At 38.2% G+C, this 15,903-nt stretch overlaps 1 protein-coding gene across 1 annotated transcript; it reads left to right on the forward strand.

The window, feature by feature from the left end:
- Nucleotides 1-623: 623 nt before the first annotated feature.
- On the forward strand, nt 624-1,178 carry LOC149206727 (uncharacterized). The gene has a single exon (XM_089397781.1). The coding sequence runs from the start codon at nt 624-626 to the stop codon at nt 1,176-1,178; it is 555 nt and encodes a 184-aa protein (XP_089253907.1).
- Nucleotides 1,179-15,903: the final 14,725 nt, after the last annotated feature.

A 15,903-nucleotide genomic window follows, 5' to 3' on the forward strand; every position in this document is an offset into this window, starting at 1 on the left:
TATTCACCAAGATTCCTTTTGATGAGGCCATTCAGGTTATAAAGGATGTTACTGATCCCCAAACCGCTAGACTAGCTGAGATTTGTTTACAATCAACTGTTTTCACCTTCTAAGGAGAATACTATGAGCAAACCTCTGGAGTGGCTATGGGGTCACCCCTCTCACCAATCATGGCCAACCTATACCTGGAATACTTCAAAAAGAAGGTGCTTGAATCTTACCCTTTGAAACCAACTTGGTGGAAGCGATTCGTAGATGACACAAAGATAAAATGGACTCATGGAAAAACAAAGCTTGAAATTTTTTTTATGCACCTTAACTCTATCTCCCCTGAAATAAAATTTACCATGGAGGTGGAAGAAAACATGAGTATCCCTTTTTTAGACGTCCTTATCATTAGGAAGGAAGATGGCTCCTTAGGGCACAAGGTTTTTAGGAAGTCAACCCACACAGAAAGCTACCTTCACGCAGAGTCCCACCATCACCCAACCCAAAAGTTTGGTGTTCTGAACACTTTGGCTATTAGAGCTCTTAGAATCTCTGTTTCTGAACATTTATACGAAGAGATGAAGCACTTAGTATCAGTATTTAAAAGTATAGGATATAAAGAAAAAGAAATTAGAATGGCTATAGAAAGGGTCGAAAGAAGAGTGTTATCTCAGGAGCCAAAAGCTCAAGACCAACCTCAGTGTGGGAAGGTGTTTCTACCCTATATTCAAGGAGTGACAGACAAGATTGCAAGAATCCTGAAAAATAAAAACATTATCACTCAGTTCTTGGCACCTGGAACGATTAGACAAAGTATGAGGTCTGTCAAAGATAAGGTTGATAGACACCAACTTAAAGGAGTTTATAAAATAGATTGCTCTTGTGGGAAAAGTTATATTGGTGAAACAGATCGTTCTTTGCAAATAAGACTGAAAGAACATATAGTAGATATTAGGAATGACAGGTCCCATACTTCGGCCCTGGCAGAGCATTCCTCTAAAACTAAGCACCATCTATGTGTGGAAAACACCTCAATTGTCGCAAGAGAAGAACATCATCATAGGCGAAAGATTAGAGAGGCTCTTGAGATTATGAAACACCCACATAATCTCAACAGGGACAATGGCATTGAGATCAGTAGTAGTTGGTTTCCCTTAATCAGAGAAATTAAGACCTCCAATGCTTCCTAGGTTTAGCTCTTTATAGGTAACTTTCTCCCCCTCCCTTTCCTCTTAGGCTTATTTAGTGAGTCCTAGTTTCTTTTATTTCTACTGTTTCTCCTAATAATCAACCTCAAAATATTAATAATTAATATTTGAATATATAATGATTAATAATCTATTAAAATTTATTAATAATTAAATAGTCAAAATTTATATTGTGTACTATTATTATTAATTATGACTAGTAAATATTGGAATTATTATTAATTCATACAAAAATAAATAAATAAATTATTAACTTTTATTATTATTTATAACTAACTATTAATAGATATTATATTATTTATAATATTTATCTATTACCTATTACTAATGATTAATTATTATTACTATCTTTTATTGTTATTATAAAATTAGTATAAGCTATCACTAATTATTATTTATTTAAATTATTATAAAACTATTAGCACTATTATTAATTCATAAAAATAAATCTAATTAATCCCTAAAATAGTCCCATTAATATACAATTTAATAAAAAAATTTGTTTACTATTATAATAACAATATGTATTATAACATTAATTATTACTAATATTTTTATTATTCATAACCAAAAATGTTAATAATATAGTAGTGAATATTTATTATAATACTTATTGGTTATTACTATTATTTTTATAAACTATCATTAATTATAAACTATCATAAATTATTATTAGTATAAATTATTTTAAAATTAAAAAAATTATTAATTACTTTGATTATAAATTATTTATTTTATAAAATTATTAATTATTATAAATGAAATTTCACCTTTAATATTTATTATTAATATTAATTTACCAAAAAAATGAAAATGATAAAAAACTAATTATTTGGATAAAATTAATTATTAATTATTAAACTGTCGACCTTCATTTTTCCTTAAAACAAAACAAGCTCACCTCATAACTATTTAAATCTCGCAACTGAGCTCTTCTACTATCAACATTCAAAATAGTCCTGATGATGGATCCCTATTGGGATTTGAAACGTTGACGGAAAAATGGTTTTTACTGTGGGTTCTCCGATTTCTAAGTTACAAGATATTAACCATAGAGGTCTTAAATCCACAATTGTAGCAGTTGTCGTTACAATCTTCTTCTCTAGCGCATACATCATCGTTGGTGCTTATGCCTTACCAACATTTAGCATTTAATTCTGTCCAATCTTCAAACACCAAAGGAGACCAACAATCTGATGGGAAGAAGAAGGGACGTGGTAAGAAGAAAGATAAGGTAGGGAAAGGGAATGTGAATAAATCTAGTAATGATACTTGAGAGCACAAGAAGAAATTGAAAAATAAAGTAAAGTTCCCATGCAAGTTATGCAGTGGGGATCATATTACCCATATTTGCCTAAGATTCAGGATTATCAAATCTTGTTAGCTCAACAGGGTTCTTCGAGTTCCCAGGCTGTGTTGACTAACCCTTTTCCCCAAGGGCAACAAATGTTTACTGGTGCTAATGTTGGTACTGGAACCCCCACAAGGGGAAACTAGGAAGGGGAATCTACATCAAATGTCTATATGGTAAGGTCCCATGTTGATGTTGCTACAAGATCACATTATTATGGTGAACCAGAACCTTCTAAGGCTAAGTCTACTTCCAATATTGTAGAGGCACTCCATATTGAGAGGCCTGTAGTTGAGCCTATACCTCGGATGCCGAAAGGCTCTACAAAACGTTTGATTGTTAATCCCAATGCTAGGGTTGCCCAGAACTACTCTATTGTTAAAGATATGGCTCAAAGCCCTTGTGTGATGTCAATGTTAGAGGTACTCCAATTGTGTCTTGCGTAAAGGAGTGCATTGCTCATTGTGATCAGAGCAATGGATCCGAAAAACTCTCTTGTTATAACATTTGATATGTCAAATGCTAAGAAGAGACTCCCTCATCACATGGATTTCTAGATTAATTCTACATATAGGAGAATGGATATCTTTTGAACTATAGTTGATGAAGGGGCTTCCACATGTGTCACGTCAATTTCATGTTGGAAGGTTATCAGATCTTTGGAAGCTATTCCTTCCCCTACTCTCCTTACCGCATTCAATGGTCATTCTCATAGGCCTCATGGAATTCTTCCAACCTTTCCCATCTGTGTTGGGGGCAAGGTTGTCAATGTCAAGGTAGAAATAGTTGATGCCAATTTGGATTATAATATGTTGTTGGGTCAAAATTGGGTTTATGCAATGGATACTATTGGTTCATCATTGTTTCACATCCTATACTTCCCCCATGAAGGGATAATTGTTATGATTGATCAAATGGCTTAGTCTCATAATGATCCAAATGCATCTCTTGATTCTGCCCTCCCCTTGGTGAATAATACCAAGCAACCTATGGATAATTTGGGAGTTGGAATGTATTCCTCCGATCCGAATAGAAAATGGTATCAACCCATGGTATTCATCTACCCATGGAATTTACCCATGGTATTGTAAGTAGCATCCACCCATGGTATTTATCCACCCATGGTATTCATTCACCCATGGTATTTGCCCATGGTATTGTGGCATCCACCAATGGTATTCATTCACCCATGGAATTGACCCGTGGTATTGTAACTGAAAATTACTATAAGTAACAGGTCACATTTTGTAAATGGACATATTGTCTACCACAATGTAGTCCTTATAGTTATTATCTATTTTAATAAAAAAAATCTTTATGGTTTTGTTTATTGGGCATTCTACTCTTTTTCTTCTGGCAATTTCAATTTTTCAGATCTTGGGGGCCTCCCACCCAAGATCCATTTCAATCTTTTAGATCTTGAGGGCCTCAATGATCCGAATAGAAAATTTCATCAACCCATGGTATTCATCTACCCATGTTATTCATCCACCCATGGAATTTACCCATGGTATTGTAAGTGGCATTCACCCATGGTATTTATCCACCGATGGTATTGTAAATGACATCCACCCATGGTATTCATTCACCCATGGTATTTGCCCATGGTATTGTGACATCCATCCATGGTATTCATTCACCCACGGAATTGACCCATGGTATTGTAACTAAAAAATACTATAAGTAACAGGTCACATTTTGTAAAAGGACAGAATATCCACCACAATGTAGTCCTTACAGTTATTATCTATTTTAATAAAAAAATCTTTACGGTTTTGTTTATTGGGCATTCTACTCTTTTTCTTCTGGAAATTTCAACTTTTCAGATCTTGGGGGCCTCCTCCCCAAGATCCATTTCAATCTTTTAGATCTTGAGGGCCTCAATGATCCGAATAGAAAATGGCATCAACCCATGGTATTCATCCACCCATGTTATTCATCAACCCATGGAATTTACCCATGGTATTGTAAGTGGCATCCACCCATGGTATTGTAAATGACATCCACCCATGGTGTTCATTCACCCATGGTATTCATTCACCCATGGTATTTTCCCATGGTATTGTGACATCCACCCATGGTATTCATTTACCCATGGAATTGACCCATCGTATAGTAACTGAAAAATACTATAAGTAATAGGTCGCATTTTGTAAAAGGACAGATTGTCCACCACAATGTAGTCCTTACAGTTATTATCTATTTTAGTAAAAAAAATCTTTATGGTTTTGTTTATTGGGCATTATACACTTTTTCTTCTAGCAAATTCAATTTTTTATATCTTGGGGTCCTCCTTCCCAAGATCCATTTCAATCTTTTTGATCTTGAGGGCCTCAATGATCCGAATAGAAAATGGCATCAACCTATGGTATTCATCCACCCATGGAATTTACCCATGGTAATGTAAGTGGCATCCACCCATGGAATTTACCCATGGTAATGTAAGTGGCATCCACCCATGGTATTTATCCACCCATGGTATTGTAAATGACATCCACCCATGGTATTTATTCACCCATGGTATTGTGACATCCACCCATGGTATTCATTCACCCATGGAATTGACCCGTGGTATTGTAATTGAAAAATACTATAACATGTCACATTTTGTAAAAGGACAGATTGTCCACCACAATGTAGTCCTTACAATTATTATCTGTTTTAATAAAAAAAATCTGTATGGTTTTGTTTATTGGGCATTCTACTCTTTTTCTTCTGGCAATTTCAATTTTTCAGATCTTGGGGGCCTCCTCCCCAAGATCCATTTCAATCTTTTATATCTTGAGGGCCTCAATGATCTGAATAGAAAATGCATCAACCCATGGTATTCATCCACCCATGTTATTCATGCACCCATGGAATTTACCCATGGTATTGTAAGTGGCATCCACCCATGGTATTGTAAATGACATCCACCCATGGTATTCATTCACCCATGGTATTTGCCCATGGTATTGTGACATCCACCCATGGTATTCATTCACCCATGGAATTGACCCATGGTATTGTAACTGAAAAATACTATAAGTAACAAGTCACATTTTGTAAAAGGACAGATTATCCACCACAATGTAGTCCTTACAGTTATTATCTGTTTTAATAAAAATATCTTTATGGTTTTGTTTATTGGGCATTCTACTCTTTTTCTTCTGGCAATTTCAAATTTTCAGATCTTGGGGATCTCCCCCATAAGATCCATTTCATTCTTTTAGATCTTGAGGGCCTCATTGATACGAATAGAAAATGGCATCAACCCATGGTATTCATCCACCCATGGAATTTACCCATGGTATTGTAAGTGGCATCCACCCATGGTATTCATTCACCCATGGAATTGACCCATGGTAGTGTAACTGAAAAATACTATAAGTAATAGGTAACATTTTTTAAAAGGACAGATTGTCCTCCACAATGTAGTCCTTACAATTATTATTTGTTTTAATAAAAAAAATCTCTATGTTTTTGTTTATTGGGCATTATACTCTTTTTCTTCTGGAAATTTCAACTTTCTAGATCTTGGGGGCCTCGCCCCCAAGATCCATTTCAATCTTTTAGACCTTAAGGCCCTCAAGATTTAAAAGATTGAAATGGATCTTGGGGGGGAGGCCCCCAAGATCTGGAAAATTGAAATTGCCAGAAGAAAAAGAGTAGAATGCTCAATAAACAAAACCATAAAGATTTTTTTTATTAAAATAGATAATAACTGTAAGGACTACATTGTGGTGGAAAATCTGTCCTTTTACAAAATGTGACCGATTACTTATAGTATTTTTCAGTTACAATACCACGTGTTAATTCCATGGGTGAATGAATACCATGGGTGGATGTCATTTACAATACTATGGGTGGATGCCACTTATAATACCATGGGTAAATTCCATGGGTGGATGAATAACATGAGTGGATGAATACCATGGGTTGATGCCATTTTCTATTCAGATCATCCTCATTGATGGGTACTTTTTATATTCCTTCTCTTATTGCTCATATTAATGTCATTTCATCCTCCAAGGTCACTCCTCGAAGAGGTTCTTTTAGAACCCATTATTTTTCTGACCCTTGGCCCTTATCCCCCTCTACAACCACATTAGAGGAAGGGAAAGTAGGTGGAATGTCATACCCTATATCTGCAGCAAAAATTGATTACGAATATATAGTTACTTCTACAAATTCTGATCCCTCATCGGAGGATGTGGATGGAGATGTGGCTCCAGCCTGCACTCTTGACTCAATTTCAGCTATGGGCTACCTTGACATAGTCTTACCATCTGAAGACGTAATCCTAGAAGAAATGAATGGTGTAGAAATATCGTGGGATACCTACATCATTGGTCATATTTTCTCCCTGACTTGCATCAACTTGAGTGAAACTTGTCCAATCCTTATTCAACTAGAAGTGTTTCACAAAATATTAAATCCTTTGGCCGCAGCATAGATTTTTGCCTAAGGTAATATGTGTTGAAATGTGGCAACAAGAATATTCCAATTTAATTTGTCCTTGAATTAAAATTGAATTTAGTCTCACCAGCTGCTTGGAAATAATTAATTGATTCATTATGGATTAATTAGTTGGAGAAATTCAAGTTAGAAGTCTTTTTGGAGTCATGCAAGAGTTATCCCTTAATTAAGGAGATAAGTCTTAAATAAAGGAGATAAGATTGAGTTATATTTGAGTTGTAATTAGTTAACTCAGTTTACTGAGTTAAGTCCAGTTAAGTTAGTTCCAAACTATTTGAGGAACTAATTGTGAGTTATCAGTTAGTTGATGCATGCATGCACTCAACCAGTTTACTCCAGATAACTGAAGATTCCCTCATCAGAAACTAATGCATGTCTATTCTGAGAAATACCCAGTTGAGCTAAATGTCAAGGAAAATGTACTATCAGTTTCATATGTTTTCCTATAAAGGAAACTCATGCATGCAGTCAAGGTAAGGTTCCTTGAGGATTGCGCAGTTCTAAAAGTGTGTGAGAGCAGTGTTCCACTTGGTGAGGTGAGAATCATCCACTAGGAATAACGCAAGGAAATAGGAGCTTGGAGGGCAGAGGAGAAGGCTTGTGAGAAGCCAGGATTTCCTGTGAGCATTTGTGAGGATTGTACTAAGAGCTGGCTAGCTGTGAGAGCTAAGGATTTGTATAATCTCTATGTATTTCCACCTTGTATGATAATACAAATAGTGGGGTTTTTAGCTGAGGCTTTCCCCAAAGTATTTTCATGTGTATTGTGCATTGATTCTTCTTCTTTTGGTTATATGTGTTCAGCTCGATCTTGCTCGATCTTTAAGCTTCCGCAAATTGATAGTAGAAGTAGATTATAGTATTTTGCTTTGATTTATATTGCATTATCGAGTTAATCTACAGTCAGATTTTCTACATGGTCTTAGAGCAAGATTTGTAGAGAATTTGCAGAATTTCTACATGGTATCAGAGCTACGTTTATCGAAGTTGTGAACAGTATACTGAGAAGAGAATTCAAAGTTTGAATTTCAGGGTTGCAGGTGAAAATTGAATTCATATCATACTTCAATTGAGATGGGACATTATGCAACTAATTTCCTATCAAAGAAGTCTAAGAAGGGATCCTCGAAAGGATCAGAAGGTGAGGCATTAGCCTCTCAGTTCGAGATGGACTTTACCCTCATCACATGCATGGTGTCATCGATGATGGGTTGTGTCTGGTATATTGACAGTGGAGCCTCATTCCACATGACTGGCGATAAAAGTTTATTCAGTACCTTGGAGGAGAAAGACCTCAAGATGCACATAGAGATGGGTGACGACGGAAGGTATAGTGTTTTAGGAGTGGGCACAGTTGCTTTTCAGAGGGAGCATGGAGCTCCTATCACCTTGACAGATGTGAAGTATGTGCTTAGACTAAAGAAGAACTTGGTATCGGTTGTGATGTTGGAGGACAAAGGCTACGATGTTGTCTTTAGTAAAGGAAAGGCATTCCTAAGACACATAGCCACGGGTCAGACCAAGAGGATAGGGATTCAGGCGAAAAATATCTATAAACTAGAGGTAGATGATTGTGCAGCATTGAGTACAAAAGTAAAATTGGTGTAAAGCCAAGAAATTAGCGAGTTGTGGCACAGGAGGTTGGGCCATTTGCATCATGGGGCTTTGAAGATAATGCAACAAATATCAACAAGACTTCCTAAAGGTAAACTTGAGCAAGTTGACACATGCAAAGGTTTTACCTTGGGAAAGTACACCAAGTCTTCCTTTCATGATCGAGAAAGTCGAGCGAAGGATATCTTGGAGCGAGTTCATACTGATGTGTGTGGACCATTCTCGACGGCATCCACAGTGAATAAAAGGTATTATTTGATTTTCATTGACGATTATTCTCGTAAATGTTGGATTTATTTCATGCAGAAGAAGGACCAAACCTTCTCAAAGTTTTGTGAGTTCAAAGCTTTGGTCGAGAAAGAGTCAGGGAAGAAGATCAAGGCCTTGAGAAGCAACAACGGTGGAGAATATGTCTCTCAGGAGTTTAAGGACTTCTATGCAACGGAAGGAATTAAATGGGAGTTGACGGCACCTCATAACCCACAGCAAAATGGGGTGGCCGAGAGGAAGAACAGAACTATTGTAGGGGCAGCACGGGCGATGCTACATGACCAAGGCCTACCACTTCACTTGTGGGCTAAGGCATGCAACACGGCAGTCTATTGGTAGAATAGAATCCCACATCGCATACTTGGGATGAAGATACTAAAGGAAGCTTTCTCCAGTAAGAGACCAGATGTGGGTCACTTCAGGATCTTTGGCTCATCAGTATTTCCATGTGACAAAGGATGCACGGAAGAAGCTTGAGCCGATAGCAGAGTTTGGGATACTTGTGGGGTACACTGATACACCTCACAACTATTAGGTGTACTTGCCTACCAGTCAGAGGACAATGGTTCGCAGAGTTCTCAAGTTTGATGAGCAGAAGGCCATGCGAATTTCCCTTGAGAGGGAGCTCTAACTACAGGCTATGGAGGAACTAATGGTTCCTAAGGAGGAAGAGCCTCACACTGATGCAAAGCAGCCACATGCAGAGGTTCCAGGAGTGGAGACATCCACTCAAGCAAAGTCTTCCAGAGATGGACAAAAGTGCACAAGAGAAGCTGACAGATTGTTGAAGGATACGAGAGAGAATGTGGGAGCACCATATTCTCAGCACAGATAGAGGAGGTCACCTAAGAGGTACACTAGATACATGGCCCTTGCTGGGGAATGCATTGAGACCGAGCTATCTTCCTTTGAGGATGCAGTGCAACAACCAATTTGGGTTGATGCTATGGTGGAGGAGTATGACTCCATAGTTCATAACAGTGTTTGGGACGTGGTTCCGAGACCGGAGAACAAGTCAATTGTGAGTTCCCATTGGCTTTACAAGGTAAAGCAAGCTACTGATGATGGGAGGATCATGTTGCTGCAATATATTTCGACAGAGGAGCAAGACGCTGACATTTTGACAAAGGCATTGTCAAAGTGTAAATTCGAGTTCCATAGAGACAGGATCGGGGCAGAAGATAATCCCTTTCTTGTTGAGAGGGAGTGTTGAAATGTGGCAACAAGAATATTTCAATTTAATTTGTCCTTGAATTAAAATTGTGAATTAAAATCAAATTTAGTCTCATCAGCTACTTGGAATTAATTAATTAATTCATTATGGATTAATTAGTTGGAGAAATTCAAGTTATAAGTCTTTCTGAAGTCATGCAAAAGTTATCCCTTAAATTAAGGAGATAAGTCTTAAATAAAGGAGATAAGATTGAGTTATATTTGAGTTGTAATTAGTTAACTCAGTTTACTGAGTTAAGTCCAGTTAAATTAGTTCCAAACTGTTTGAGGAACTAATTGTGAGTTATCAGTCAATTGATGCATGCATGCACTAAACCAGTGTACTCCAGATATCTGAAGATTCCCTCATTAGAAACTCATGCATGTCTATTCTGAGAAAGACCCAGTTGAGCTAAATTTCAAGGAAAGTGTACTATAAATTGCATGCGTTTTCATATAAAATAAACTCATTCATGCAGTCAAGGTAAGGTTCCTTGAGGATTTCACAGTTCTGACAGTGTGTGAGGGCAGTGTTCCACTTGGTGAGGTGAGAATCATCCACTAGGAGCAACACAAAGAAATAGGAGCTTGGAGGGCAGAGGAGAAGGCTTGTGAGAAGCCAAGATTTCCTGTGAGCATTTGTGAGGATTGTACTGAGAGCTGGCTAGCTGTTAGAGCTAAGGCTTTGTATAATCTCTATGTATTTCCACCTTGTATGATAATACAGATAGTGGGGTTTTTAGCTGAGGCTTTCCCCAAAGTATTTTCATGTGTATTGTGCATTGATTATTCTTCTTCTAGTTATATGTGTTCTGCTTGATCTTGCTTGATCTTTAAGCTTCTGCAAATTGATAGTAGAAGTAGATTATAGTATTTTGCTTTGATTTATATTTCATTATCGGGCTAATCTATAGTCAGATTTTCTACATGGTCTTAGAGCGAGATTTGTAGAGAATTTGCAAAATTTCTACAGTATGTCCAATATTTTGGAAACTATTCCAGTGAACGTCTCTAGGAATCCCAATTTTATAAAAAAATTTCTTCATCGGAGCTACATGTTCCCCTGAGGAAATCAAGATTTATATTGACCTCTTTAAATAATTTCGAGATGTGTTTGCTTGGTCTTATGAGGAAATTCCTGGAATAAATCCATCGATAGTTCAACATGATATCAATACTTAAGAAAAATCTAAGCATATACGGTAGAAGATTCAACCCATAAATCCTAGGAAAGAAGCAACTATTAAAGCTGAGGTTGAAAAGCTGCTTAAGGCGGGTTTCATATACCCCATTCCATTAACTGAATGGGTCTTGAATCCAATCCATGTTGATAAAAACTAAGAAACGATCTGTGTATGCATTGACTTTAGAGATTTGAATAAGGCTTGTCCTAAAGATAATTTCCCCACTCTGTTTATTGATCAGATCATTGATGAGTGTGCTGGAAATGAGGTGTTCTCCTTCATGGATGGTTTTTCAGGATATAATCAAATAACTATCCATCCTGAAGATCAACACAAGACAACATTTATTTTCCCTTGGGGTACATTTGCATACAAAAATATGCCTTTTGGCCTTAAAAATGTTGGAGCCACTTTTCAGCAGGCCATGTCTTATGCTTTCCATGACATCAAGCACATTATAGAAGCATATCTGGATGACCTAGCTACTCGTTCTCGAAAGAGAATTGATCATCCACATCACCTTTGCCTGTTTTTTGAACGATGTCATTACTATAAGATCTAGTTGAATCCTAATAAATGCATTTTTGCTGTCACATCCGGTCAGTTATTGGGGTTCATAATATCCAATGAAGGGATTTGTGTTGATCCCTTCAAGGTTGAGGCAATACTTCAGTTGCCTCCCCCATCAACAGTTCGTCAACTTTAGAGTCTCCAAGGTAAAGCCAATTTCTTAAGGATATTTATCGTAAATTATGTTGAGATTACAAAAGGATTTATGAGATTACTGAAGAAAGGAGTCTCATTTATTTGGGATGATTTTGCTCAATGCTCCTTCAATGCTTTGAAAAAGGCATTGACCTCTGCTCCTCTTTTGAGTCCACCCAATTATAGTAGTGTTGTAGGGAAAAGTATCCGATTCGGATGACCCTATCCCACTCTAAGGGTGATAGTACCTCAGCAACAACTGTAAATAAAACTACTTAAGGTTTACTTCTTTATGAAAGCAAGAGAGAATGAAGAAATGCACTAACCGTTGCCTTGCGCTTAATATTTGCTCCAATCTCTTCTCTTTGCTGCTTGCTCCTAGCTCTTTGCTCTTTTGCTGACCCAGCTACAATGAGATCCTGCAAAATAACAAAGAAGGAAACTACAAGAAGCATGCATTCATAACTGATTCAAGGATTAGCATAAATCAAATATACAATCATCACAATACATCATTGAAACAAATGCATATAGAAGAACCTCAATAGCTTTTATTAATGGAAGAAGTAAAGTTCTGAGAAGGTTACAACCATTGAAGGCCCCAATCCAGCAACACCTCCCAGCAGAAAGAATTTCTCCTCTTCACCTCCTTCAAGCAATCACCCAATAGTTCTATAGTGAAACCAACAGCATATCATTACTTTGCACAAAATTCCAGCCTCCTGAGCTCATAGGAGAGAGCTCAATATATAGATGAATTGAGAAAGGATGAGTCAGCTTGCAACTGATGTGTAGCTGCCTTGTGTCCTCTCTCTCTTCAGTTGATCTTCAGTTCTTGAGTCCACTTGGAGAACCTTGCTTCCACTTGGAGAAACAGAGCCTCTGACTCATCACAAGGCGAAATCCCTGATCCAAGTGTCATTTTTGGAAGATTCCAGAGCAATGACTCAGTGTGCCACTTGTCCCATCTCGCTCAGCGCAGGTGGCCTTTGTTCTACCTGCTTTGCAACGCAGGTACACCATGGAGGAGTTGAGTTTCAGCGCAGAAGCCTAGTGGAGCACCTGCTTTGATTTCAGGATTGCTTGTTTTTGAGTGTTTTCAGGTGGAGAACTGATCTGAGAGCTGTTGGTTTGCTGACCTTGTTCCTCTAGGGGTAGGAACATCATGTTTAGGGACTTTGGATCCCTTGGATTATTGACAATTCATGCCTGATGCTGTAAGGCACAAAATTGTCTATAACAGATGCCCCCTAAAGTATGAGGTCGTTTATCAGGTGAAATGCTTTATTAGGAGGATCCGAAGTTCATTCAATCTGCTGAGAAGTGTCCTGTAATAAGATACAATACAATACATTATTTTTCATTCTTTTTCATGATCTAGCTGAGGCGGGCATTCCCATGCTCAGCTTTATAAATTCATTTTGGTACATAGCACAGACGATCGTCTGATGATAGACTGATAACTCTCTGCTGAAATTATCATCCTTTGAGAAGGATGATCATCTGCTGCAATGATGTACATATCAAATGTCTTTATATCCTGAATATATATCGCAGCCCGGATGGATGAAACTAGATCCGGGGTCTTCAATCTCTTCCGATCTTCACTCGATGTACAAGTCGATCCATGTGAGAATTTCTTGAAGTCGAACATGGAAAGACATCGCTTGATTACCGGTCAATGATGTAAACCGTTAACAAGCGCGAGAGGAATCACCGATAAGGATGATGACCCTCAAGGTACGGCAGTACAATTCACATGGTGGGAATAAAGGACTTGGCGTCGACCACCATGCAAAATCTTCTGGTCGAAGGTCATTGATGTATACCTGTCGCCGGAAGTGAGAAACTTGCCATTGAGGCATGCAAGCTTCAAAGTACTAAAGGGGTTGTTCCTAGATCAACTCCTTGGATAATGAGCTGATGTCGACAAGGAGCGATCCGTCAAAGGAGGGCCTTAATGAATCCCACATCAGTGACACGGAACGGAGCTAGTGATTGTGATGAGGTGAAAACAAACTGTGATGTATGATTCAGGGTGGCGGTCATGAAATGGATGAAGGACAATGTATGGCAGTGGATGGGACACGGTTGACTCTTTGCAGAACAACATCTCTTGAACATATAACGACACTGATGTGATGGATCGGTAGCATTACCCCAAATGTGGATGGTGTGGCGAGGACCATGGTGATGAGACCGGTGAATGAAACAACCCAACCCGATGTGATACGGAGGACAAAGTGTCATGTTCAAGAGCGACTTGCTACCATTAAAGCTATGAGGTTCTCCCAATTTTTCCCCAGTCATTGCTGACCAGTACCTCTTTATTTTTGTCAAGCTTGAGGAGGATAACATATGCTTGTTCTATAACCTGCCCTTCGGGCAAGCCCATCGCTATGTTTTAACGAGCCTAGCGATAGGGAAACTCGTTCTCGTCTAAAGACAAGTTTGTCGCTATTTTAATGAATTTAACGAGTCTAACGACAAGGATAACTCGGTCCTTTTCATTTTTAGAGAGTCTGAAAAGGTACATAAAGTCAACTCCAGAATTCCTTTTTTGTCATCTAATCCCTTAAGTCCGAAAAAGTATAAAACAATACAGAAGGGATGAATTTTCGATTGCTTTAACGAGCCGAACAAAACAAGCGCTCGATCTTTTTGTGCAATAATCCCTCAGGTCCAAAAAGATTAAAATCTAGAGGAGGGATAGCTCTTCCGGTCGTTTTAACGAGCTGGAAGGCCAAAACTCGGCAAACTTTTCATATTTTACGAGTCAGGAGAAAAGAGCTCAAAGAAGACTCGTCTTTTGAGGAACGAGTGATAAACAGGGATAGCAGCAGATTCCAGGTACAGGTTGGAATTTTCCAATCACAGCAGTGTCACAAGGATGGCTAAGTGAAATCACTCTTCGCAGCTGTTCCTCAAAATGGGTAAACAAACATATGGAGATGAACGATTGGCCAAATGAACGGATGGAGGTGAGACTGCAAGAACACGACCAAGGGCTTTAATATGGCTGTCAAAGGTTACATTTACCAAGGTTATTTACCGGTTCATTTTTTCTGGGTGAGCTCGAACTCTAGGGGAAGATTGCTCACAACTTATGTTTATTTTTTAACGAGCATGAACTATGTGCTAAAACTGCTCGGATCTTGCGTTTATTTTTTAACGAGCATGAACTGTGTGCTAAAACTGCTCGATTGATAAGTTTGCATGCCCCCAGCATAATAATGCAAATCGAGGTGCATGCCCCCCCCCCCCCCAAGCTTCATTGCATTCAACTTGTTGGTTGGAATGAAGGTTCACCTCGGGGATTTGTTTCATTTTTTAACGATGTTGACGCAAGATAGGAACTATCCTCGACTCCTTGTTTCATTTTTTAACGAGGTTGACACACGATGAGAACCGTCCTCGGCTCTTCATTTTTTAACGAGGTTGACCTGAGATAGGAACTATCCTCGGTGCTTTAGATCCATTAAAAATAGAAGGCTTCATATTCTACTGCACCCATTTCCGCCAGATTACTCGGTGGTGGTGGGGCAAAAGTACCCATTAAAGCAGGGCCTTTTAGGAAAATCACTCCGATATTTTGGAGAGGATGATTGCCTCCGTGGATCGTTGGAATGCTTCTTGTATTGGATAGCGACACAACTTCTGTCGAAGTTGTCGTCGAACTGCCTGATCGACCTTTTCTCTCTCCATTCAATAACTGCGGATTGCCATAGCTGTTGTTTAATGTTGAAATCAAAGCATCATCTTGGCGCTTAGAACTTGACAACATCATAGCTTGCGATGGGGAAGCATTTCCACTATCAACCAGATTTTGACTTGGATCGGGAAACGGATCAGTTAACACAGCCGGGGTTTGTGAATTCTTTATGAATCTTTTAAACTCAGCTTTGTACGGACA

The sequence above is a fragment of the Pinus tabuliformis genome, chromosome 1_2 (genome assembly GCF_031772625.1).
Source record: "Pinus tabuliformis cultivar Carrire ecotype Pingquan chromosome 1_2, CPIR1, whole genome shotgun sequence".
NCBI classification, from domain to species: Eukaryota; Viridiplantae; Streptophyta; class Pinopsida; order Pinales; family Pinaceae; genus Pinus; species Pinus tabuliformis.